The 24,779-nt window shown below is 43.9% G+C and overlaps 1 protein-coding gene across 4 annotated transcripts in view; it reads left to right on the forward strand.

Annotated features, from left to right (window-relative positions):
• The first annotated feature begins 269 nt into the window (after positions 1-269).
• The window catches only part of Nr5a2 (nuclear receptor subfamily 5 group A member 2), a 128,366-nt gene continuing 103,856 nt past the window's right edge, over positions 270-24,779 (forward strand). Inside the window, exons 1-5 of one of the 4 annotated variants that reach the window (XM_078022543.1) lie at positions 270-600; positions 12,446-12,583; positions 16,496-16,614; positions 18,130-18,271; positions 21,155-21,801. In XM_078022543.1, coding sequence (XP_077878669.1) covers positions 537-600; positions 12,446-12,583; positions 16,496-16,614; positions 18,130-18,271; positions 21,155-21,801 — 1,110 coding nt within the window. In that variant the 5' untranslated portion in view covers positions 270-536. Of the gene's footprint in view, positions 601-11,759; positions 11,904-12,029; positions 12,260-12,445; positions 12,584-16,495; positions 16,615-18,129; positions 18,272-21,154; positions 21,802-24,779 lie in introns of those variants that run through there. The other 3 variants (XM_078022546.1, XM_078022544.1, XM_078022545.1) reach the window with 3 other exon arrangements.

Genomic DNA, 24,779 nt, shown 5'->3' on the forward strand with positions numbered 1-24,779 from the left:
CAAGAGGGTATGTCACAAGCCTAAGCTTAGTTAGTGGATTTAAGCTGGTTTGGAGTTTTATCCACTAAGTATGATCTTCTGACCCCTCAGTTTTACAACTTTCCACTCTCTGTGCAGCATATCACCCCTCCTCTTCTGAGTTAATCATTTCTTTGCCATTATCTGCCAAGAGTTCTTATCTCTTTTGCTGTCACTTTATAACAGGGTCCTCTTATCAACCTGCATGGAGTCATGTGATCAGTCAAAGCCTATCGAAAGTTTCCATTCTTCTGATTAGAAACCATCATGAAACTGGATACATGGTTTACAGCGGGTCACTAATGTTGGAAAAAGTACAGAGTCCAGGGAAAGACCTGCTTGTAACTTTCTGAATTCTGGATTTTTTTTTCCTTTTTTCCTAACTTTCACTAAGGGAATAAGGACTACTGTAGTCTGATGTGTCCTTCCCAAGGTCACAAAATATGACAAACTGCACTTTTTCTTGGGCTCGATGATTTCTGCCTTAAGCCAAAGAACTGCCTATAATTTCACTAAAAATGTCTTCTAATTTGGATCCTGGGGATTTACCAGAATCTCTAAAGCATGGACTTACACCTATTGGTAAGTAGAAAGTTGCCTATTTATCATCTGGTTATTATTCTGCTACTACAATAATACATGTAATTCAACTTCATTGATGGATTTGGTGTTTTAAATCTCCGTTTCTCCTATTGTGTTTATTAAATGCACATAAAATAAGCCAATGCATACAACACACATTTATCTTTCTTACAGTTCAAAACAAAAAGCAAACAGACATTTCAATATAGATTACATCCATTGTTTGGGGGACTTTATTCTATTACCCAGAAAATTCATAATCTATCAATTTCAAGCTTAACATTTTCTGGTAATTTTTAATCAAACATAATAACTTCAAATTTGAGCAATCTGAAACCATTTAATACACTGAGTGACTATTGGTCAAACTATCTTAACAGAGACTTTTCCAATATTTGTGACATTCCCAGTTACAGGGCATTATGGTGTTGCATTCATTGTAGATACTGTCAAAATATTTTTATTTATTTTCCCAGCAAAAGAAAATCATGCAAGGAAACAAATTGAAGAAAACAATTAGAAGTTAAGCCAATGTTTCTTTCTTCTTCTTCTTCTTCTTCTTTTTTCCTAATAATGAGCATGTCTTGTCTTCATAAACAGAAATAAGTACATATAGCTTTGGGGGTGGGGTGTGGGGGGTGTTGGAGTTTGAAGCCAAGGCCTTGTGCAGGCTAGCAAGTGTTCTACCATTGAGCTATGTCCCCAACCCATAAAGCTCTTTTTCATTTAAAAAAAAAAAAAAAAGACAGTCACAAACTTGTGATTACATTGAATTAACCCTAAAAGTCAAGTTCTAGAGGAAAGTGATTTCCAATGGCCTGTGGTTACTAGTCTGATGGCAATCATGCCCTCTTCCTTTCCTCTGGCTGCTGAAGGACCTGTGCCTTGTCTTGAAATGCTTTCTTAGGCTTTCGAACTGGAATTTCCCTCCGAACTCCCAGGGGCCTGGCAAGAGCTCTGAGTTCCAGCTTCAGTGGAACCGAAGGAAAAATCAAGCTTTTCCTCTTTCCCCCGGGGTAGCCAGCTGACTCCACCGAATGCCGTGATTGCTTGATTTATGGGCCGACTACACCCTAAAGTATATCAGTTGAGGAAATGTTTCCCAAAAAACATTCTGTACTGAACGAAAAAGAAACACGGGGAGAGCAAGCAGAGTGTAACAGAGAACTAACTGCTCTGCAAATAGCAAAGAAAATACGCACAGCAGAGGAGCTGGGAAAGAAGGGGGGGGAAAAAACGATTTCAAATCGTTCTCTTCGGGCAAAACCGCCACAGTGCACCGGCCGGAGTCTCTGCTGCAGGGAACTGCGCTCTGCGTGAATCAGATGGGACGACTCGGGCTCGCACCGAGAGCGCGCTCCAGCCGCAGACGGGACGGCGCGCGCACGCGGAGAAGCGCGCTTGGGGGCTAGCGCGCGCGCGGGGTGATCCCGGCTACTGCGGCGCTCAGCTCCCGCTGGCAGCAGCCCCGAGACCCGAGCAAGGTCGCGAGACCACCCACGTGGATCCAGGGCCGCGTTCCCCAGTCCACTTTGCACTTGTCTCTGCTACCGTGGGAGAACTGTTTTCACCGACCGCAGCAGCACATGCTCCCGTGGAACCCAGGCGGGTCTATCTGACAGTAAATAGAAAACACCTGCAGGTCTGAGATCAGCACTGTCGCAGAGGAACTGGCGAACTGTCAGTCTAACCCCGGAGGGGCTGCTGGTACTGAGCCTCCAAAACAGTACTGGAAGGAGGCGCTCATCAGACCTCAGCAAGCTAACCCCACTATCCCTAAAGCTCTCTAGGTAATTCCTGCCACCAGATCCCAGGATGAAAGAATTCCAGTTAATTCTTCGGTGCAAAGAAACATTTCTCTGGATCTTGATTGTAGTCACCCGGCCCAGCCATACTCCCTAGTCTTTCTCCTGATATTGCAGTCCCACACGAGGTTGAAAGGTGCTCCCACTTGTAATATCTTAGTGACCTGAAGGTGGCTGCTGGCTCCTAGACTCCATCTGTTAACTGAGTGGCCTCCAAAAAGTGTTGACAGTCATTTCTGAGATTCTTGTCTGGACAGAGCTGTCCAAAGGGCTGAGGAGCTGTGATGGAGTCTTCAGAGCTCTAACTGTAGTACTGAAGCAGTGTGACCTGGTTCCTGAAGGACGGCTGTCTTTTGGTCTTTCTGATCCCCCTCCCCCGCCAGGGCAAGCCCACTTTGAAGAACCATAATTGTGGCTATAGTATCTGAGGTTGCTGGGTAGCTTTGAGGTGGCAAACTGAGCCCAGCGTAGGTAGATATCAGCTAGGGTTCCCAATACTACATTGAATTCAGTTTTGTTGTTCTGGGAGGTGTGCCTTCTTTGTTTTAAAAGTTCAAGGGGCCTTAACTGCATGACTTTCTTTCATGTAACTACAAAAGCTATGTATAGATGTCTGGGTTGATACAGAAACAGAATTGAGACAAACTTGTTCCTTCTGCCTACCTCAATGTAATCCTCCAGGCTCTCATTATAACTAGATTGTTCCCTTCAAATAACTGGCTCAAGAATACTGGTCTGGCTAGATTACCTTGTGCATGCTAGGCAAGTGTTCTAGCTCTGTGGTGTCACAGAGCTATAATCCCAGCTACTCTGGAGGCTGAGATAGGAGGATCACAAGTTTGAGCCTACCTTGGGAAACTTAGTAAGTCCCTGTCTTAAAAAATAAAAAGGGAGACTGATGTAGATCCATGGTGTGAATGCCTCTGGGTTTAATCCCCAGTACCTAAAAAGAAAACTGCAATAAAAATCGCTTGTCAAATTCTTAGTTTCTGGCCCCTACCATCCCAGTTCCCAAGTGGATTAATTGTACTGAATGTTATACTAACTTAATAGAGATTTTGTACTTATCTGTATCTACAAAACACCCCAAAATCTATGCACACCTGTAATCCCAGCTACACAGGAGGCTGAGGAAAGAGGATCCTAAGTTTGAGGCCAGTCTGCCTCAGCAACTTAAAAAGACCCTATCTTAAAACAAAAAATAAAAATAGGCCGGCTGCAGTGGCAAATGCCTATAATCCCAGTGGTTCTGGAGGCTAAAGAGCATCTCCAGTTCATACCCAGCCTCAGCAATTTAGAGAAGCCCTAAGTAACTAAGCAAGACCCCATCTCTAAATAAAATATTAAAAAGGGCTGAGGATGTGGGTCAGCGGTTAAGTGCCCTGGATTCATTCCCTAGTACCAATAAATAAATAAATAAATAAAGGAAGGACTGCAGATGTAGCTCAGTAATAGAGCACCCACCCCTTAGTTTAATCCCTATTATGGGGGGGGGGGTTCCAAATCTGTGTGATGGGAAACATGTTCTAAAACAAGTTTATTGACACCCTCCATATGCCCAACATCATGCTTTGCACCAAATTTACTTAATTCTTCAAATTAAGTGCATTTATAGAATATTTTATGCACATTCAACATAATGTTGCACATTATCCACAGGAAGTTATGACTATATAGTTAAGGGTGCCTCCTACACAGTGTAAACACTATATTGAGTCTGCGATACAAGGTTTGCTATCTGGTCCCCTTAATACTCTTGAAATCCAATTTTTTAAAAAATTTATTTATTTTAGTTGTTGATGGACCTTTATGTTTTATTTATATGTGGTGCTGGGAGTTGAACCCAGTGCCTCACACATTCAAGGCAAGCGCTCTACCACTGAGCCACAACCCCAACCCCCAATTTTATTTCAGCAATAATAACTTCTACCAAGCTCTGTGCTCATAGGGATCTCTAAAAGTAGACATCATTCAGTGGGAAGTGTGATAGCTAGTTATGTCCCACTAACCTCTAACCAACTTTACTTGCAATGCAGTTTGGAATGTCAGCCACCCAAGTCCAGTGATTCTTGCAACTGGGGCTTAGGCTGCCAGTTCCTTCCAGGAAGCTAAATTCTGGAGCCTCCTTTCCTTTCCTGCCACAGCCCATCTCCAAAACAGTGCTACTCAGATTCCTCCGCACTGGCCTGGATCCACAAATGCTGACCAGAGTTGAAGGATTTCTTTAATATGTCTCTTGGGGCTGGGGCTGGGGCTCAGTGATAGAACACTTGCCTAGCATGTGTGAGGCACTGGGTTCGATTCCCAGCACCACATATAAGTAAGTAAATAAAGGTCATTCAACAACTAAAAAAAAATTTTTTTTAAAGTTGTTTCTTAAATAAACCAAGAGAGATTTATGAAGAAAACAAGAACATTCTTGGTCATGATTTTCTCCTTTTCCTGATCCTCCCAACAGACACAGTGTCTAGTGTTAGTTTGGATTCAGACTTGAACTTGAGCTGAGCCAGAGAAGGGCTCATTTCCTGGTCAAGGTATGCATCTGACACCTCACTCCCCAGATTCACAACCTACCTCATGATAGAGCTACTTCTTGGAGTTATCCTTCCTCTTCATCTTATTGGAACAAAAATCTTCTGAGAAATTCAGTTGGTTTCAAGGAACTTCAGGAACCTGTGATCTAGAGCCCCATGTGACCAATATGAGTTTAAGAAATTAAGTCAGGGGAAACCATGTGTACTGAAATCGACCAGACAAATTGATAAAGCCTGATTCTTTTTTAATCTTTTGGGAAGCCATTATGTGTGCTTTTGTGTGGCTGTTAAATAAGAAAAGACACATTTGACTTTTAAACTCCCAGTAAGCTGAAAACAGATATCCATGAGCAGTTTGGTGAGCAGTTTTATTCTGGAGATAACATCATTGCCTGTAAGGACTGTGTCAAGCCCTACAAGATGATCAAATTGGCAAGCCCTTCTCACTTGGAATTATCTCTTTTTAAGGTCCTAGAATGGTTCTCTTCTGAGTTGTTTTCCTTAAGGAGAGATGAATTTGGGTGAAGTTAGCAGGAAAGAAAGACAAAGGAGAACTGATATTTATCAACAGATGGTATGCTGGTTTTCTGGCAGTTTCATGTAACTACAAAGTTTACTTGTTAACCCTATTTATTTAACAAATTGAATCAGAAAGGTCATTTGATGTACTGAAGATCACTCAGATTGTCAGGAGAGAGAGCTTTAAATAGAATCCCAGAAATATGATTCTGAAATCCATGTTCTTTCCCCCAAGGTGGTATCTATGTATATGCTCTTGATGTAAAGGAATTATGATTCTAAACAATGTTGGTCAGACTTTCTTCAAAAACATTTTGAGTTTCAGAAAGACATCTGTAGATGGCTCTTTATACTTCTTTTTATTCCATAATGGAAATCGACTTGAGTCCCTATAGAATTCAGAAGGGTGGGATGGGGAGTGGTACCAGGAGGGGTTGGGGCAGGGGACAATGTGGAGACTGGTCTGGGCAAGTTGAGGCCAGAACCAGAGCAAGTAGGGTGGAAGGTACTTCTGGTCTCCTTCTCTGGAGTGTTTCTGAAGTTTGAATGAAGCTCGATTTGAGAATGTGTGGCACTTCAGGAGGCTACCAACATTGGATGAGAAGGAACTGAGGGAATTCAGAACATCCTCTTGTTAGTGGATCTAAGGAGGACAGGGACATCCCTCAAATTCAGTGACTGCATTTAAAGGAAACATACTGTTGCCCTGGGAGGAGGGGCTAGGGACAAAGACATGCAGTCACTTTTCCTTATATTTAGCACTCTGGACAAATCCAGCTATTCCTCCTGCAGTGAGGAATGCTGGTCCCACGCCTGGAGCTATTTATTTATTTTTTAAGTAGTAAATGTTGGATTCCTATCTGGAGTCTGCACACCTCATTCTCTGTCCCCGCCCACCCCACTGAAAACTTCACTCCCTCCAGCGATCTCTATGGTGTTCCAAGAAAATCACTTGGAATCCACCGCTGGGTCCTGGAATCAACTTCAGTTTCCAAACAATAAACTCGGGGTGAGGGGGGAAAGATGAATGATCCCCCACTCCCCTCCCCAAGCCTTGTTGCAGGCTGGCCAATATCTCTTGATTCCCAAAGTTGTGCTCAGGTTGGAGAAGCCGACGCCCTTCAAACTGCGCAACTTCTATAACGGTCCCGACTCCTAACACTTTCTCTAGTTTCGCTCCGGGTGCCTGAAAGTGACCATATCATTATAAATCTGGCCTCACCAAACCCATATTTTCTTTGCGGACTAAAACCCAAATTGCCGGATGCGCATTTCTCTACACAGACCCCGCGCTCTTTGATTTTAGGAATCAGAAAACCCAAGTTTAGGGTCTTTTTCCTAAGGAAGAAGGTTCTAAGGTGCGTCCATCCTTTCTCTGCAGGGATTCGGAAACACTGTGAGAAGTTACCCCTGCCCCAAAGAATCTTTCAGTATAGTTGGATATAGTTGAGTAGTAGCCTAGAATAGTGCTCAGGATTACATTCCTCGTACAGATTGATGTCGAGGTGGGGTCGGGGGAGGGTCAAGGAGAGTGAAATTGCAAGTGTTCAACAAGTTTCACTAAGTGCTTGGTGGCCTGCTGGCGCCTGGATTGTCCCTTCCAGTGTCACTCCACTTTCTGGTTGATCTCCAGGAATGGCTGGGGGTGATCCTGAGGATGGAGTCTCAGTTTTGAGCAACAGCTGGCTTAGTCTCCATGTCAGTTAGAGACAGGAAGAGATCGATTCGATTGGCCCATCTGCCCAAGAGTATTTCCTAAGCCACATCCTTTCTCTAAACCAGATATCCCTTCGAAGACATCTCACTTGAAGGGCACTGACCATACCGAGGCTGGCGCGCTCGGATCCCTGGATTTGGGGCCTCATGCTCCAAAGAAATAAAAGTGTAAAAGTTCTCCTTTGAAGTCATTTTTTATGCAAAGAGTCTCCAATTCCGATAATCCAGGCCAAACCCTTCCCCCCAAAAAACTTTCCTTTCCTTCGGGGCTAGGGAGGAAGGTTGTCTGGGGGAAGAGATGGAGACGCTTGGGTCATCCAAATCATTGTTTCAGCTTTCATTTGCCCTCTCAGTAAAAACGAGGCATGATATATTAAGATACTGATTGTGACCCAATCTCCATTTGCCCACTACAGGCAGATTTTTTTTTTTTTCCCCAAAGGTAGATTGTCTCTATGGGCAGCAGTTTTACCTCCGGCACTAGAGATTGTTGACGATGTCTTGGTAATTTAAGAAACTCAATAGAAAGGGATTTCCACCTCCCACCCCACCCCCACCCCCCACCCCCGCGGAGTACGCAAAGCTTTGGCCAGTTCGGTACTCTACGGTAATTCATACAGCTGTACTGAAACTTAATCTGTTTCTTTTTAAAACAAAGGGTGAAGGCGGGTGGAGCCTAGGGGCGGGGGCGTACAGCCCAGCCCCCAGAGCCTATCACCGAACTCGGTTGAGTTCTTGCTGCCTTTAATTTCTAAGGAAAGGCAAAAACGGCTTCTGTTGGTCTTTTCGAGTGGGAGGGGCGGAAAAATTAGGCAGAGGCCGAGTTTCTGTATGAAGACTGATAAGCTCGCTTCTCTTTTCCCTCGGGCTACCATGGCCCAGTGGTGAAGACCTTTTGAAAACAATCTAGGTTCCTTCCGAAGGCTGAAAAGTAAATGCCTGGGACGAGAAAGGTAATTGTTCTGGTTTCTTAGAAACATCAAAAAGTAGGAACGGAGAAGAAAACGTTAGAAATTGTTTGCAGGGATAAAAGTTTGCAAGTTTCTTATGAGGCTGAGTGGATCACGCAAGGCTTCATCTACCCAAGCGCGCGGGAGAGTGGTCTGTTTGCCATGCCCAGGAAACTTGAACCGCTCAAGGAAATCTAGACAATTTATCCCACTGCAGCCTGCAGGGGTTCAACACGCAGGGCGGACTGACACTTCTCAGGTCAGGTCAAGGTCAGGCTATTCCAAACGTGGGCTCTGAAAACCCGCGGAAAGGTAGAGGCGGGGAGGTGAGCCGGCAGTTGCATCCTCGCGGGTGGGGAGCGCGAGACCTTTTCAGCTCCAGCCAGCTGGGTGAATGGGGCGCGCACGGCCCCGTAACGCCGAGCCTGGATAAAATATGCCAGGACTGCGCTTCTCAGGCTCATCAAGGCTGCGGGAGCCTCCCTGAGCCATCATCCTCTGTAATTGCAACCGTCAATCAACACTTTAAGACAAAGTCAGAACCAGGAAGGATGAGCCCAGGAGACAAGTCTGGTTGGAAAGGAGGAGGAGTGGGGGAGGTGGAGGGAAAAAAGAGAAGTTTGCCAGAAGTTGGCAAAGGGAGTGGAGAGAAGAAATTGAGAACGCGCACAGTAGCTAAATCTGGAGGCATCTCAGGCCTGCAGGTTTCAGGTCTCTGGTCTCTGGCACTGGTTAAATGACCCACAGGAGGGAGGCCATGGTGAATCCCTAAGTGTGCTTCCACTAAGCGGCAAAGTGGCATTTGTTAAATATGTCCTAGAGGAGGATGGGATCTGTCTGCCCGCTAGCGTTTGGTGTGTGTCTGGGTCCGTATAGACCACCGCTGTCATTAGCATTTAGACCACACGGGTCCTGTGCCATCCACTTCCATCTCAACTGCCTCCCCTCCCCGCGGCCGCTAGCCTCTTCCATTCCCACTGCGGCCTCGGGAACCTAGAACCATCCCAAGAACCCGGTTGTAGACGCCGCGAATAGCTCTCCTTCTTAGAGTAATCTAGGGGGCGCCGGACCCACACAAGGTCACAGAGCAAGAGGGTCTCCGGTTTCCTTGGGGTCCCCTGCCCAACGGAATTGAAGGGTCACGGGACCAGAATGAGTGTTCGGAAGGAGCAAGGGTGCTCTTGGAGGTGCGTAAAGAGCTTGGCGTGGCAGCCTGGTTCCGCCGCCCCTCCCCTTGCGTCTGCGACCCTGCGGCGGGCGCAAACTCCTGGAGGACCGATCTGGGGAAAGGTGAGTGCGCCCTTGGATCTCTGACAAGAACAAACTCCAGTAGATTCCCGCCCCGAGTTTTGACGTCCCTCCGGGGGCTCTGGAATAGCGCTGGCCCTACAGAGCTTTTCCCACCTGGAGGTGGAGGCCTGCAATGCCCAGGGCTGTTGGGCTTTCGTGCTAGGAGTTCCCTTGGTTCTTAGTTTTTTCTCGGCTTGAGACGTCCAGCTCTTTCGGTGCTCCTTTGGTTGGCAGCTAAGCAGAAGGGTCTGCCTGGACTAGATCTTAAACACAGGGAGAAAACTCCTGGATCATTCCTGTATGATGCGGCTAAATTTTTAAAGGTCGAATTTCTTTTAATCCTCATCTGCAACCCCTATTCTCTCTCACTTCCCTCCCATTTTGCAAGGATTTTTTCTTTCTTGTTAAGTCTTCCCATGGGAAGATAAATGGATGTCTGTTGGCTTTTTGCCACCATCGCTCTCAATCTTTGGGGGATATGGTAGGACAAACTTGGCCTCACTGGGTCAGCCCCAAGTCATGGCAGGGTTTCTTTGCCCTTTGCAATCTAGCAGGTCCTATCCTTCCTCTTTCAACATCTTTTCACTCTCTTTGGCCTTCTCCTGCTCTGTGAAGCAGAGGACTTTCCATCTCACACCCAATGCTGGAAGCTCCCATTTACCACCAAGAGTCTGCATTCCTGCATTTTCGCCAGGGTTATGTTTGGGAAAGTGTTGTGTACGTGCCCACATATGCTCTTTGAATTGCAGTGGGAGGAGGTGGATCTTAAGACTTTGAAATGCACTGATTTTCCAAGTTCACCTGAACTCCAGGCAGAGGAGGGCAAGCAATGGTTTGAGTCCTGAGACTCACTCCCTTTCTGAACTATGTAAGAATATGTATTCTTAATTCACAGTGATGTCTTAAACAACTGGTAATACTGAAAATGTATTGACACTGTTACTTGATACTATCACAAAAATCTCTGCTTCTTAGGGGTCACTAATTTTGGCAACTTTAGCCCACTTTCCCATACAAACTAATGGGCAAGACTTCCTAAGTTTGTTTCCACAAAACCTAAAGATATTAGTAAAACTAAAATTTAAATAACTTAGACTCTGAATATATATCGAAAAGCAAAGTGGCAAACCAGTTCAGAAAGTTACTAGTATCTGAATTGCCAGGAATAGGGGATGAATAGCTCACTTCATATAAAGTATAAATTGTGCACTAATAATTGGAATAATTTAAAATTCATCCAATATTAAACGGGGCAGTTTGTGTGATCCTTGTGCCATTTAAATAGAATAAATTCAGATCTTTTGAGATTCAAATTCACCCCCTTGTGGGTGGACTCTGATAATTACCCAGTTGCACAGCAGACTCTGAATATGAGGCTTTTCGAATTCAGTCAGGAGTCTGGAAGGAATGTTTTTCATCTTGTTGGGATGAGATCTGAAAACTTTGAAGATGTGGCTGGGCTGGTGGCCGAAGAGCTTGCATAACAGATGGTTCTTTAAAACTTTTTTTTAAAAAATGCTGAGCCTCTGGGCCTCATGTGGATCAGTCCAAGCAAAGAGACGCTAGAATGAAAAGGGAGAGCCAGGAGTGATCTTTGCATTCTATATGGAAGCACTAAAGCTAGGAAGTCTGTCACCAAGATAATCTTGGGCTGAGTGGAGGACCGTTTGTAAGTGGGGAAGGGACTGGAGAGCAGAGTGGGAAAACAGGGGTAGCTGCCCCTTCCTCTTATTCCCGGTAATTGAGTGAAATCCCAGGGTCCTGGGTAAACCCTCAGTAAGCCCCGACCCTCGGGCTCTCCAGGGCTAGGGGGATCCATGGTGTGGCCTCTCCACTGACCGAGTGCTGTGGGGGAAATGAAGCTGGGAGACCGACTCTGCATTTGAGAAGGTCTGGTGAGTTCAACATGCCTTTTCTTCTTTAGGTATTTTAAACGGTTGTTAAACTTCTTTGCTCTTCACCGGCCCTACAAGCCAAGGCGTGCACCTACACCCACCCACACCCGACCCCCGCCAACACACACACACACACACACACACACACACACACACACACACACACTCCCTCTCCTCGCTTTCCCTCAGCTCTTGGAAATCGCCTCCGGGGTTTCTGATCCATCGCTCCGGCGCTCAGACAGAGGTCGCTTCTCACTAGCTCTGAGACCCAGCAGCATTTACATCCCCCCGCCCGGGGCCAGGGTGGAGTGGGAGTGGGTTAAGGCGGGGTGAAGAGGTTGGGGCAGGCGAAGGGACTGGAGCATCCTCATTGGCTGGCGGTTAGTGTCCGACCCGAGTCCGGAACCCGCGTCCCCATTCACTGTCTTCACCCCTCTTCCCAATCCAATCTCCCACCCCCCACCCCCGCCACCCGGGCCCTACTTACCTCTCGTCTCCTCGCCTGTCCCCTTTCCTTCCCAGCACCGTCACCCTCGGGGCTGGAAGGGGCTGCTCTCCGATACGCGAGAGAAGTCCACGAGGCAGGAGAGGGAGGTTGGAACTTAACTCCGCACTTGTGATAGGGAGCGAGGGGGAGGCAGAAAGAGATAGGGGGAAGGGGCGGGGAGGCGAGGAGAGCCGAGAGCAGGCAGGAGAGAAGTGAGGCGAGAGAAAGAGAGAGAGAGACCCCTGCCGATCCTGAGCCAGAGGGCGGGCGGAGGGAGGGGAAGGAGTCGCCCGCGCCGTCCGGCAGCAGAGGCAGCGGCTCCGTGGCGGCGGCAGTGGCAGCCCGGCGGCCGCCTAGCTGCCCGCTGGGAGCTCGGCGCTTCGCGGATCCTTGCCCCGGGCAGCTGCTCCCTGGCCTGGCCGAGCGGAGCCGGGGCACCCGGACGCAGTCTTCTCTTGGTCGCGTAAACCTGACCTCCTCGCAGCTCGGGGGCGGCTCCGGGGCTGCGAGATAGGACAGGGCTCCGAGGTCCTGCCGGGCAGCTCGGGAGGAGGCGGAGGCACGCTCCGGAGAGCGGGTGGGTGAGCGGGCATCCTGGTAGCCCCTTCCCTCTTTCCGCCGGAGTTGAATCTGTGCTGCCCGTGTCCAGGTGCTGGGCTTCCGGACCGATACCGACTCCCCATTCCCGCCCTCGGCCGCCTTGTCATGCTGCCCAAAGTGGAGACGGAAGCCCTGGGACTGGCTCGATCGCATGGGGAACAGGGGCAGATGCCGGAAAACATGCAAGGTAAGGAGGCGCCGCGTAGCTTCTCCACCCTCAGGCTAGCTTTGTGGGCTTCAGCCTCCCGCCCGGCGCCGGCCCTGGAGCAGCGGGGCTAGGGACTCGAAGCCTGTAGCCACTGGCTGCGGGGCGGCGCGCGGGCATCAGGATCCCTCCTCAGGTGCAGACATAAAAGTTTATGGCTTATGAACAATGCGGGCAGAGCTTTGCCAATCGATGTCTAATTGGCTGCTTCTGATTAAGAGGATTCCAGCTCTACGGTAACTCGAGCGGCGGGCAGCTGGAGGCTGAAGGTACTTTAGAATAAATAAGATCGTTCTGAGAAATGGAATGTGTTATTGGACATTGGAGCAGGTTCTCGGTTTTGCGGTGTACTTTGATAATCCGTCGGGAGGGAGAAGACTGCAGAAAGAGAAGGCGATCGCGGAAAAGCTGTGCAAGCGGTGTCTGTGAGCACCCCCTGCCAAGCCCAGGCTGACCCCAGGGACGGCTTGGGTTTGGACAACTTCAAAACTGTTGGCAGAACTTAAAAAAATCAAAGTTACACCATCCTTCCCTGGTAGGGTAGTACCGAGTTGAGGGGAGTAGGGAGGTATGGTTTGTTTATTGTCCCTCATCCATTCAAGAGCTGAGATTATAGAAATCCCATTTGTTTAGCTCTTGATTGCTAACAACAATAACAGCAAAAACAAAACAAAACAAAACAAAACTCAATGGCTACATTTTCTCCGCATTTCAAAATAGCAGCTTCAGATCTGGCTTGCATTAAGTAAGCCCTTCAGAAGTTTATAGCATTTGCGCTGGGCCCGGGAGGGAACAATGCTAGGAAAAGTCACCGGTGTTCTTCCATCCTCGCCCCTTCCAGAGCGCAGGATACGTGGGCCGGCGGCCTGTGATCCCGGAACGCTTCCTGCCATCCCCTTGAGCGAACTTGAAAGGGCCGGGGAGGTGTTGAGAAGAGTTCAGGGCTGTTGGCTCTGCGGAGCGGGGTAGGCAGTTTACCCCGGACGCTCTGGCAGGGAAACCTGACGATGCCCCATTGCAAAGGGGAAAGGAGGTGGCAGGAGGGCGTGCAACGTGCTGGTAGGGTCATTTATTCCCTCGGTGAACCCGGGGTCTCTCCAAGCCTTCAGAGAGGGCTGTGGAAGTCTCCGGGGACCGAAGCCCGGGAGACTTAACTGGGTTTGGCTGCAGCGGGAAGCCCGTTGACCCAAAGAGGCGTTTCTTCCCGACACCTGAGATTCCACCAAAGTGTGGCTTAGGGGAAGCAGCGCTAGAAGCTGTACCGGTTTCCTTCGGCCGCCGACTGCCTGGCAGAGGGTCTGCACTTTCGGCCACCCGCTGCGACCAGCGGGGATTCTTGGGTCCGAAAGGAAAGTTGCAGCTTCCAGTTCCGGCGCGGAGGGACTCCGGGAAGGCAGCTCCGGGAGACGCTGGAGCTAGGAGTGGGGAGGGACGACAGCTTATTTGGAAGGGAGAGGAGAGAGATGCCAAGGTTACATTTTCTTTCTAAAAGTTCGAAAGGGATCTTCAGGACACTACTTACTGTTTTCAATCAGAATAAGCTTGTCCTGTGCCCAGGGCTCAGGAGATTCGGCCCGCCGCTTGCTCAGCCCTGGGTTCAAAAGCAGCGTGGGAAGTGTCTGGGCTCGACTTTCCCTGGGCCTGTGTGTCGGGCGGTGCCTGAGGGTCTCTGATCTCATTCCCGTGCTTCTTACGGTCTCAGTCGGGGTCACATCCTAGTCCGACCTGTGCTGGAGTCCAGAGAGGGGATCTGCTACCGGGTTCTCTGCGCAGCTCTTCCAACTTCGCGGGAACTTCGCGCGCCTCTCTGAGGCCACAGTTTCCCAAGACCCTGCGGTCCCCTCTCCTTTCTTCAGACTGAGACTCGGGAAAGTGCGGGTATTTCTTGGCCCGGGTGCATTCGGTCTTCCCAACGCCTACTTGGGCTGTGTACCAGGGTACTTGAAGGATGCCTCGGCCTCTCACTGTGACTTCTGTCTCCCCACCCGAATCTGTCTCTGGATTTTCCGAGAGGATCCCAATCCCAGACCTCAAGTCTTTGGGGGTGTTGGATTCCCTCCGTGAACCCAGAGTCTCTCAGAAAGTGGTTGCTTCTCTGAGCCCCTTACGTGTGAAGCAAGAGAGTACTTTGTTGAGGAAGAAGGGAGGTAGAAAAGAATACACTTGGTAAAGTACTCGTTTTCCTGTCCCTACCACATGCTTTGAGACTGTAGTCACCAGTTTTCTGGGGCACCGTAAAAGTTTAGGTTATAAACCCTCAGGTCACCGAACCCTAGGGACTTTTTAGGGGCTGGGATTCAGACCAGCATTACTCAGAGAACTGCGCTCAGCATCCTGTTTCCCTGTCGGGGATCCCAGAATTCTGCCTTTGGGGGAGCCTTTTTCCTCTGAACTATCCCAAACCTTGATTTCGAGCCTGAGCCCGGGCTCAGGATTCTGACTTGGGAAGAGATACATCTCTACAGGTCTGCGTTCGCTTGCAAAGTGACCCCCATCCCTAGCCCAAACACCAACCCGACCGCCCTTTGAGACCCTGAAAAGCTGGAGAGAAAAAAAAATAACAATTTTTAAAAGAATAAGTCATCGCAGGAGGCCACTACGGTGATTAGTATGGCCGGGTACTTTGGCTGTGGAGCAGACGCGATTTCTCTTTTCCTGCTTTGTAAACAAATCAGAGGAAACTTCTGCCTGGCGGTGGGCACCCCCCACTCCGCCCCCGCAATGCCACTGATTAACTTAAAACAAACTTGCCTTGATGTTTGTGCGCCACTGAGTAGCAGAAGGTTGAGCAAGGGGTGAGAGAGAGGGTGCCCCTGGAAAGTGCGCGCGGTGGCAGTTCTGTGCAGACCTGTCCCTCGCCCTAGGTGCCCGCCCACCAGCACTCTGGGACTTGACCCACGCAAATGCGGAGTCTCAAGGAGGGACAGGATCTGGTACTTCTTGGGGTCTCCAAGCCACGGTCCTTTATGCGCATAGTTTATTTTTTTGGTGCCTAGATGCCTTGGCTGGTTAGCCGTCCCCAGCAAGGCGATCATCCGATCCCGGCATTGAGCTGTCGCGACGCCTGATTTCTGATTAACAGGGAGATCTTGAGGTGTTTGTATTTTGATGATGATCAGAACCGTGAAGTTCATTACAGGGCACCGGTATTTTGTGAGGAAACAAACCTTTGTGTGTTTCTTCTGATTTCTCTCCCGTCTGGCGTCTTCTCCTTTCTTTTTCCTTCTTTTTGTATTCACAGGATATTTTCAAACGTAAGGAGATGGAAATATTCAGAACTGAAGTCAATACAGAACTGAATGTTTCGATTGATCTAACAGATCTGAACATTGGGAGCCGCCGGCTGTTTGTAAAAGTGGGGCTGCTCCCGAGAAGGTTTCTAGGGTTTCGGTTTCCTCTGTGAAACTGAAAATTGGTGTTACTATCCTTACAAGCAAGGTAGACCTGCAGGAAACTACTTAAAGAGTTGGGGAGTAATGTGGGTGCTTGTTTCTCTCTCTTGGGTACAGGTGACATTTTGGGACTTAACTTTGCAGAGGTTTAAAAGAAGTTCTAGGTGCTTACTTTAAGCGATTCATGTTTCCATTGTGATCTGTTGCTCTGCAGAAGTTATGAGACTTGTTCAACAATGGTCCACTTTAGAATGTTCACAAAATAAGTTGGAATTACTTTTAAACTTTAAAATATGAAGTGCATCTTCATTGATGCTCAAAGATTTTTTACTTGAAGTGTGCAAAAATTATTTTTTCAGTACTATCTGGGTAAAAATTATTTTTATTTTATATTTTACCTGGTGATTGCCCACCAATCACCAAAGTACTTCTCCTTGCAGGATTAAAACCTATGCAATAAATTAATTGGATATGTGTGTACATTTCTCTTCTTGTGTTTCAGTGTCTCAGTTTAAAATGGTGAATTACTCCTATGATGAAGATCTCGAAGAGCTTTGTCCTGTGTGTGGAGATAAAGTGTCTGGGTACCATTACGGGCTTCTCACCTGTGAGAGTTGCAAGGTTTGCTCATAAGTTGCTATCTTAAAAAATATATATATAATGCTCAAAACCAAAATAAACCATTGGATTACTTTTTAAAGCTAAATTCAGACTGCTTTTTTTTACTCAAAAATGAGAGAGTTAAGTCTTATGGAGATGATTCTTAGAAATATGTGTCTGATATAGTTCAAAAAGGCAAAGAAATTTATGCTGTTTAGAAAACTTTGCCAGTCTCATGGCCTTAAAATATTTTATTGGAATAAAGTGATGTAGCTGTAGAAAGGTTTCCATTTCTAACAGTCCTAAATATTGATTTTGCTTGACTTATATATATTTAAAGCATCCCTGTTCTTGAAAGGGAACATGACAAAGTATTTCCCAAATACATTTTAACTTCAGAGTATTCTGTGCTACAAGTCTGAGCATTTTTTATCCACAGCTATAAAAGTCTGAATTCCCACTGCATGATTTCATCCTGGTTTATTTCAAAAAATCATTTTAATATGTTTTTTAAACTTATACTTTAAACAGCAAGAAACCACATTTTAGTTTCTAATAATTTCATTAATGTATCATGTGACCTATTTAAATGCAAGGAATTTGAATATGCAAAACGTACTCTTGTTACTAATCATGTCAATAATACATTAAGAATTTATGTTAGACTTTCTAATACAGTTCTAATAAATTCAGTATTCCTTATTTTTCGACATTTTTTGATTTGAAAACAGTACAATTACTTAAACCATTGCCAGGAAAATTCCTTCATTCACTAACAAAATATGCTTGGTTCTCTTTGTAGCTAGTAAGAAAAACAAGAGTTCTATTTTAATAAAAGCCGTTGTTCTATTGTAAAGCTACAAATTTTATTCTTGATTAATTTTTTTGAGTGAAATATAAGGAAAACATGAGCTGCTTTCTCCAATTTAGTGCTGTGACATGCTTCTTTCCATGAGTTTCATCTTTTTCTTAAATAGCACTCATGCTTGAATGTATTCCAGGGAAATTATGACCATTTTCCCATTTTAAATCTCTTTAAATCCTTTTGCTTTTAAGTATTCACTGTTGACATTTGTAAGAGATCTGAGGTGTTTTGCTAGTCAGTTTTTCCTCTGGCATTTTGCAATGGTTTGTCTCTGAAATTGTATCAGACTACTTGAAAACAATGCAAATCTCCATGAGGACCTCTGTCTGGAACATGAGGGTTAATAGGGAAAACAGGTTTAAAAAAAAAAAAATCACTGGTCGATATAGAGTATATTTTTTTCTGACTGTTGGGATGAAATGATGTGGAAGCCAAATCTCCCCCAGATTTGACGTAATTCTTCAGGAATATAACTCTGAGGCCAGATAAATCACTATGGCCTGGCACTATTTTGGAGGGTTGATCTTGCTGAAATGTAAAATAAACCACAGAACCACATAAGGGCTCAAATGGTACAATGAAAAGATTTAATGGTGATTTCCTAACATGAAACAATGGAAGAGACGGGTATTAGATTTATAATACGTCTCACTATTTTCTCTGTCTTATAGGGATTTTTTAAGCGAACAGTCCAAAATAATAAAAGGTACACATGTATAGAAAACCAGAACTGCCAAATTGACAAAACACAGAGAAAACGTTGTCCTTACTGTCGATTTCAAAAATGTCTAAGTGTTGGAATGAAGCTAGAAGGTAAGATTCTTCTAAAGACTACTGCCTGTTTAAAGTCTCCAAGGACATGGACTTTAAAACAGCATTGTACTTATGCCATGGTAACAGTATTTTCCCAGTCCTTTAACACTACAGCCATAAAGTAAGATCTTTTTAAATTTTGTCTGCAGAATAGAGTGTCTCATTTAAACATGGTGACATCTATAAGGAAAAGCATTTAAATATCAAAGTTGTCCCTTCCTTTTAGTTTGGGGAGCAGATCAAAAGTCAGATTAATTGATAACAAGACTAAAGGGATCCATCTGAGAACAAATAAAATTAATTTGCCAAAATATCCTTTAAGTTTTCAAATCAGGATGTCCTGGGAAAAGTTTGATTTCAATCCTTTTTTTTTTTTTTTTTTTTTAAATAGGTGTGCTTATCACAGTTGTCCCTGTTAATTTCATGATTCTTGAGCCTTGAATTGTGAAAAGGAATTTCTCAGGTAGAATTTCATTTTTTTTTTTTTTTTTTAACCACAGATTGAACCCAGGGGCACTTAACCACTGAGCCACATCCCAGCCCTTTTTATTTTTTATTTTGAGACAGGGTCTCACTAAGTTGCTGAGGCCAGCCTTAGCCTTCCAAGCTGCTGGGGAGGTCTGCGCCACAGCGTCTGGCTAGAATTTCATTTTTTTATAGTGTAGAAATGCACATTTTTTAAAAAGATAATGACTGAATCTGCAAAATAAAATAATTGAGAAGCAAAAACATGAAAAATAATGAGCGATTAAATCAGTTACAATGGTTTGAAAGAACAAGACAACCATTCCCCCAAAGCCACACTAAACCTTGTTGAAAGAGCAAAACCGTTCCATGTTCAGATTGGCAGGCAGTGAAGTTAATATGTGACTGCTGTAAATAATTTGTAGTTCATGGACTGCTATGGTGTGCTACTATTCTCCAGCCTTTGACCCACTGGCTTTCTACAGATTAAATATACTGCAAATAAAGTAATAACAATGTCACTAATGGTGCTAGATACAAGAGTGCATTTTATTTGATCAATGAGGCATGAGCTATATTTATTTGGAGCTTTCTCCTTACGTGGAACTCATATTTGATAGAAATACTAAAAAACTAATAACAGTCATTCTAAGAAATGTGCCAAATTGCTAACAGATTCCTTCAAATAGAATTAGTCATTTTGGTTGTTATAAGAACTGTTAAGTCAGTACTGCTTTAAAGAAGAAATGGAGAAAGGAAGTAATTGATGCTCATTAATTTTCTTATCACCAATCATTTTATTATTTAACCAAACAACAGAATATTATGGAAAGTGGTTATCATGGTGTGTGACTGAGAAGAAAAAAATGTTAAAAAGTCGATGCTGTGATTTCATATGATGTCATATGATTTTTTTTTCCAACAAAAGAAAGAAGGTTGTATTTCTTTACCTTGAAAATTATGCTTTCTTAATTGTAAGTAAGTCATGTGGGGTACATGCTCATACTTCCTTAATAGTGGTCTGAAACAATTGAATATTCAATAAATTATCATCCAGATGAAAAACTCTTTTATGATCTTCTGCAGTATTCTGGATACCTAGAATTCACAATAAATTTTTAATGTGATACTAATCCTAAGATAAAAAGCTCAAAAACTTCACCTCCAGCAATTTCAGTGTGTCACAAGCTGTCAGAGGTCTCTGGTTTCTGTCTAATTGCCATTGGCCACTATGGGCTTGGAGAGAGCTGCTAACTAACTTATTAGGCATGGCCCCAGACTCCACACACCATTGTGACAGAACAGCCTCTGGACCACTTTTGAAAGGAATTTGCTTTAATTATGTCCAACTCTGTTTAAATTAAAAGCAATAACTGGTGGTTACCGATGTGCACTTATCAAGTTGAGGTAAAAATAAACTTCCCAAGAAAAGCATGTACTCAACCCTTTTACAACAAAATAGCCAAAATGGCTGAGAGGGAGGAAAATATCCTAAGGCAAAATATTCACAATTTAATCCAGAAATGGGGTGTTTGATTTATTTTTCTCTGAGAAAACAAAAGGAATTTGGGTTTCCATAAAGAATCACTGGCATAATAGAAATTAATGCTTCCAGTAGAAAGATTGATGCTCTATCTTAGAAATATGAAATAATCCCTATGTGTAGCAAAAAAAAAACCAATTATTAAAATTTCTTCAGTTCTCAAAAGGGTTACTATGTCTATGTATCCAAGATTTTTAAGTACTGAGCATTGAGTCCTGGAGCGCTTTATCACTATATAACCCTATAGAGTTATAGAGCTATAACCCTAGCCCTTTTTAATCTTATTTTATTCTACTTTTTATTACTTGGAATTGAAACCTGGGGTGCTTAACCACTGAGCCACATCCCCAACTCTTTTTGTATTTTATTTAGAGACCAGGTCTCACTGAGTTTGCTGTAATCCTCCTGCCTTAGCCTCCTAAATCAGCAGGATTACAATTGTGTACCACTGTGCCCAGCTTATTGTCAGTCTTTATACCATTGTTCAATGCATTTATAAGCTTTTTTTTTTTCAATGATAAAAGGCACTTAGAGGGTTGTGGCTCAGAGAGGTGGAACATTCGCCTACCTAGCATGTGTGAGGCACTGGGTTCGATCCTTAGCACCACATGAAAATAAAGATATTGTATCCACCTATAATTAAAAAATAAATATTAAAAAAAGACAGTAAGCAATTCATAAATAAAGAGGACATGGTGTTTTTGTTTTTGTTTTTCCTTGGAATTCTTGTGAGCTATTATAATGAAAACAGCCACACAAAACATTTATGGTTCATTTTCAACATTTCTAAGTATGTAGATATCCTGGAGAATGCTAATAATTTTCATCTTATATATATACGCCCCCCTCCCCTTTTTTTTTTGCTCCCCCAACAGCGGTAAGGGCCGATCGAATGCGCGGGGGAAGGAATAAGTTTGGACCAATGTACAAGAGAGACAGGGCCCTGAAGCAACAGAAAAAAGCCCTCATCCGAGCCAATGGACTCAAACTGGAAGCCATGTCTCAGGTGATCCAAGCGATGCCCTCTGACCTGACCATCTCTTCTGCCATTCAGAACATCCATTCTGCCTCCAAAGGCCTACCTCTGAACCATGCTGCCTTGCCTCCTACAGACTATGACAGAAGTCCCTTTGTAACATCCCCCATTAGCATGACAATGCCACCTCATGGCAGCCTGCAAGGTTACCAAGCATATGGCCACTTTCCTAGCCGGGCCATCAAGTCTGAGTACCCAGACCCCTACACCAGCTCACCTGAGTCAATAATGGGCTATTCCTATATGGATAGTTACCAGACAAGCTCCCCGGCAAGCATTCCACACCTGATACTGGAACTTTTGAAGTGTGAGCCTGATGAGCCTCAAGTTCAAGCCAAAATCATGACCTATTTGCAGCAAGAGCAGGCTAACCGAAGCAAGCACGAAAAGCTGAGCACATTTGGGCTGATGTGCAAAATGGCGGATCAAACCCTCTTCTCCATTGTGGAGTGGGCCAGGAGTAGTATCTTCTTCAGAGAACTTAAGGTATGCCCTCTGCTCTCACAACTCAATATCCCTTCCAAGGGAGACCTAACTTTCTTCCCAGTGAATATATTCTTGGGGCTGAAAGTACTTTTTCCTTTTCTTCTTTGGGTGATTTGAAGTAGCTATATTTTATAACTGTGTTTTAGGACTATTTATTGTAGCTTCACTTTAGGACTATTTATTGCATTGAACAATGGTATAAAGACTGACAATAATCTGGGCACAGTGGTACACATTTGTAATTATTCTGTGTAGCTCTTAATTGGGGTGAATGACTTTTAACATAAAATATAGGAAACTTGGTTTTTTTCTGTATACCATAATATGTTTATTCCCTCTATCTCAGATAGTTTGTGGCTAAAATATTTTAATGTTGGCTAAAGATGTTAATGTCAAGTGGTGCCCAGTATGCTGTTTTTTCAAGTTACCCCATTATGAACTCTATTATAACGGTGTTATCCTGAAAGTAGCTTTCAAAGGAAAAGATGCCAACATTTAGTTGTGTTTAGAACCTAAAGAATGCAAATGTGATACCACTGGTTATACTACCAAGTAGGTATTTACTACCTGTTTACCTTGACATTAGGTTAGTAAAGCCTTTGTTTTCGGAGCAGATTCCAATAGGATGTTTACTGCCATTGGATGGGGGAATGAGCTAATGATGATTGCTAGCCTATGTGTCCCAGGTTTTAGTTCTCAGAATGTATGTCTGCTGCTGATTTTAATGGATTGGTACATTGTAAACATAGTACTTGTTTGCATAAGGATCTATGTTTAACTACGTGATTATTTTATTTCCTGAAACTAAAGACCGAATTAATGTGGCAGAGTCACTTAGAAGCTTGGAGTCTGAATCTGGTGGCTAGGGGTTTCATTTCTGATTTTAAAGAGAACCCTGGATTTGATTTCTCAGTATATTCTACTATGAAATCAACGTCTTCCTTTTGCTGTCGTGAGAGATGTGGCTGCTAAATACCTGTGGCTTCTGATTACCTGAGGCATTGGAAATTTAAAAATCTGAGAGCAGAGAAACAAAGCTGATTTTTTATTTAAAGAGTTACTGTAAAATATGGTCTGTGTAGACAGAAGGACTAGGGGATGTGGAAATTATTTGCAAGTGGAAAATAATGTTTTTCATAGAAGTCTTAAAGTACCGTTGTTTGCACATGGAAACAAAAAAGTTATCTGAATAGATCTAATAAAATATCTCTAGCATGCTGTTAAAAGATGCTGGATATTTTCACATCCTTTATTGCTAGACTGAAAGACAGCTGAAGGCGGAGATACCAGGCTACAGAGGGCAAGCAGAAAGCATCCAGTTCTCACCATCTGGCCAGATATTTCTGAGTATGTAGTGTTTGCAGCTGTTCTACATTCAGCAGAACATTCTTCATTTAAAAAACAAAAAACAATAAAAACAGCTTTCCTGGTGTTCAGACATTCACCACCACGTCCTTAGAAGAGCAGGTGAGGTGATGAAAATAATTCCAGATACATCTGAAAGATTAGGTGACATAAAAACCATGAAAGCACAGCCTTTGCAATCAGATGGACTTGATCGGAATTAATAACCTTGTCTTCATGGGCATTGTCCGTCTCTGAGCCTTAGTGTTCTCATCTGTAAAGTTGTGAACGTGGCGTCTATGGAATAGTAGAAAATAATTGACCTTACTTGGAGGAGGGTTTGCAAAGAAAAAAATGAGAATTTATAGGTATAAAGTACCCTAATCCTGGGAGTTTGGCATATACTACCTACTCAGTAAAGTGGTACATTTTAAAAGTTAATTGTTGCATGAAAAGTTGAGTTCTTTGTGTAATATGGGCTTATTCAGGCAAGAAAACAAGCAGGTGTCGTGTCTTCGTATGACAGTGGGAAATAATATTGCCAAGTATTACAGCATCATATAATTGTATCATAATTAACAGTCATCAATCAATATAAATTAAGGAGGGCTGGGACTGTAGCCCAGTGGCAAAGTGCTTGCCTAGTATGAGGTACTGGATTCAATCCTTATCATTACATAAAAATAAACAAATAAAATAAAAGCATTCTGTCCATCTACAACCACAAAATAAATAAATAAAAATTAAAATACATTATATATATATATATAAATTAAAGACTAAAATTTGATAAGGACTAAGTTGGGTATAAGATTAATACAAAGTTTGATAAAATATTTCCTCTTAGAGTTGCGATATTTCCATAATTATTTTGTTTTTAAAGTAAAGACAGTAAAGATAACATTTCACAAATCAATGAGGAAATAAATAAAAATTATTTGCATGTGAAAAAGATATTTACATAGTGAACATAGCTAGCCACAGGTAGGACTTCAAGAATGCTGAGAATATATTCCTTTTCTCTAATTTTCCTCCTTCTGCAGCTGAATTCTATGAAATTCTTTTATATGGCATGAGATTAAATATTTGACTAAAACATAAATGCCTATGGGAGCAGAGGCTTTTAAAGAACTGTCAGTCATTTTTCCTTTATTTTTAAAATGGTGCTGGGGATTGAACCCAGGGCTTGATGTGTCCTAGGCAAGCACTCTACCACTGAGCTACACCTTGCAGCTGATTATCAGTTGTTATTGTTTGTTTGTTTGTTTATTTTGTTTTTCCTGTACTGGGGATTGGATCTCAGGGTGCTTTATCACTGAGCTACATCCCCAAACCTTTTTATTTTTTATTCCCTGCCCACGTTTATATTGGTGCTTCATAGTTGTACATGCTATTGGCATTTGTCGTTACATATACGTACATACACGCAATACACAACTTTTTATTTTTATTTTGAGATAGGTCTGACCAAGTTGCTTAGGGCCTCACTAACTTGCTGAAGCTGGCCTCAAACTTATGATCCTCTTGCCTCAGCCTCCTGAGTGCTTGGGATTACATCATGTATGGCTTATTGCCTGTCCTTATACAGGTGTTTGATGGAGTTATCAGTGTTTCATGGGAACATGTGTTGAAAA

This window comes from Ictidomys tridecemlineatus, chromosome 10, assembly GCF_052094955.1.
Source record: "Ictidomys tridecemlineatus isolate mIctTri1 chromosome 10, mIctTri1.hap1, whole genome shotgun sequence".
NCBI classification, from domain to species: Eukaryota; Metazoa; Chordata; class Mammalia; order Rodentia; family Sciuridae; genus Ictidomys; species Ictidomys tridecemlineatus.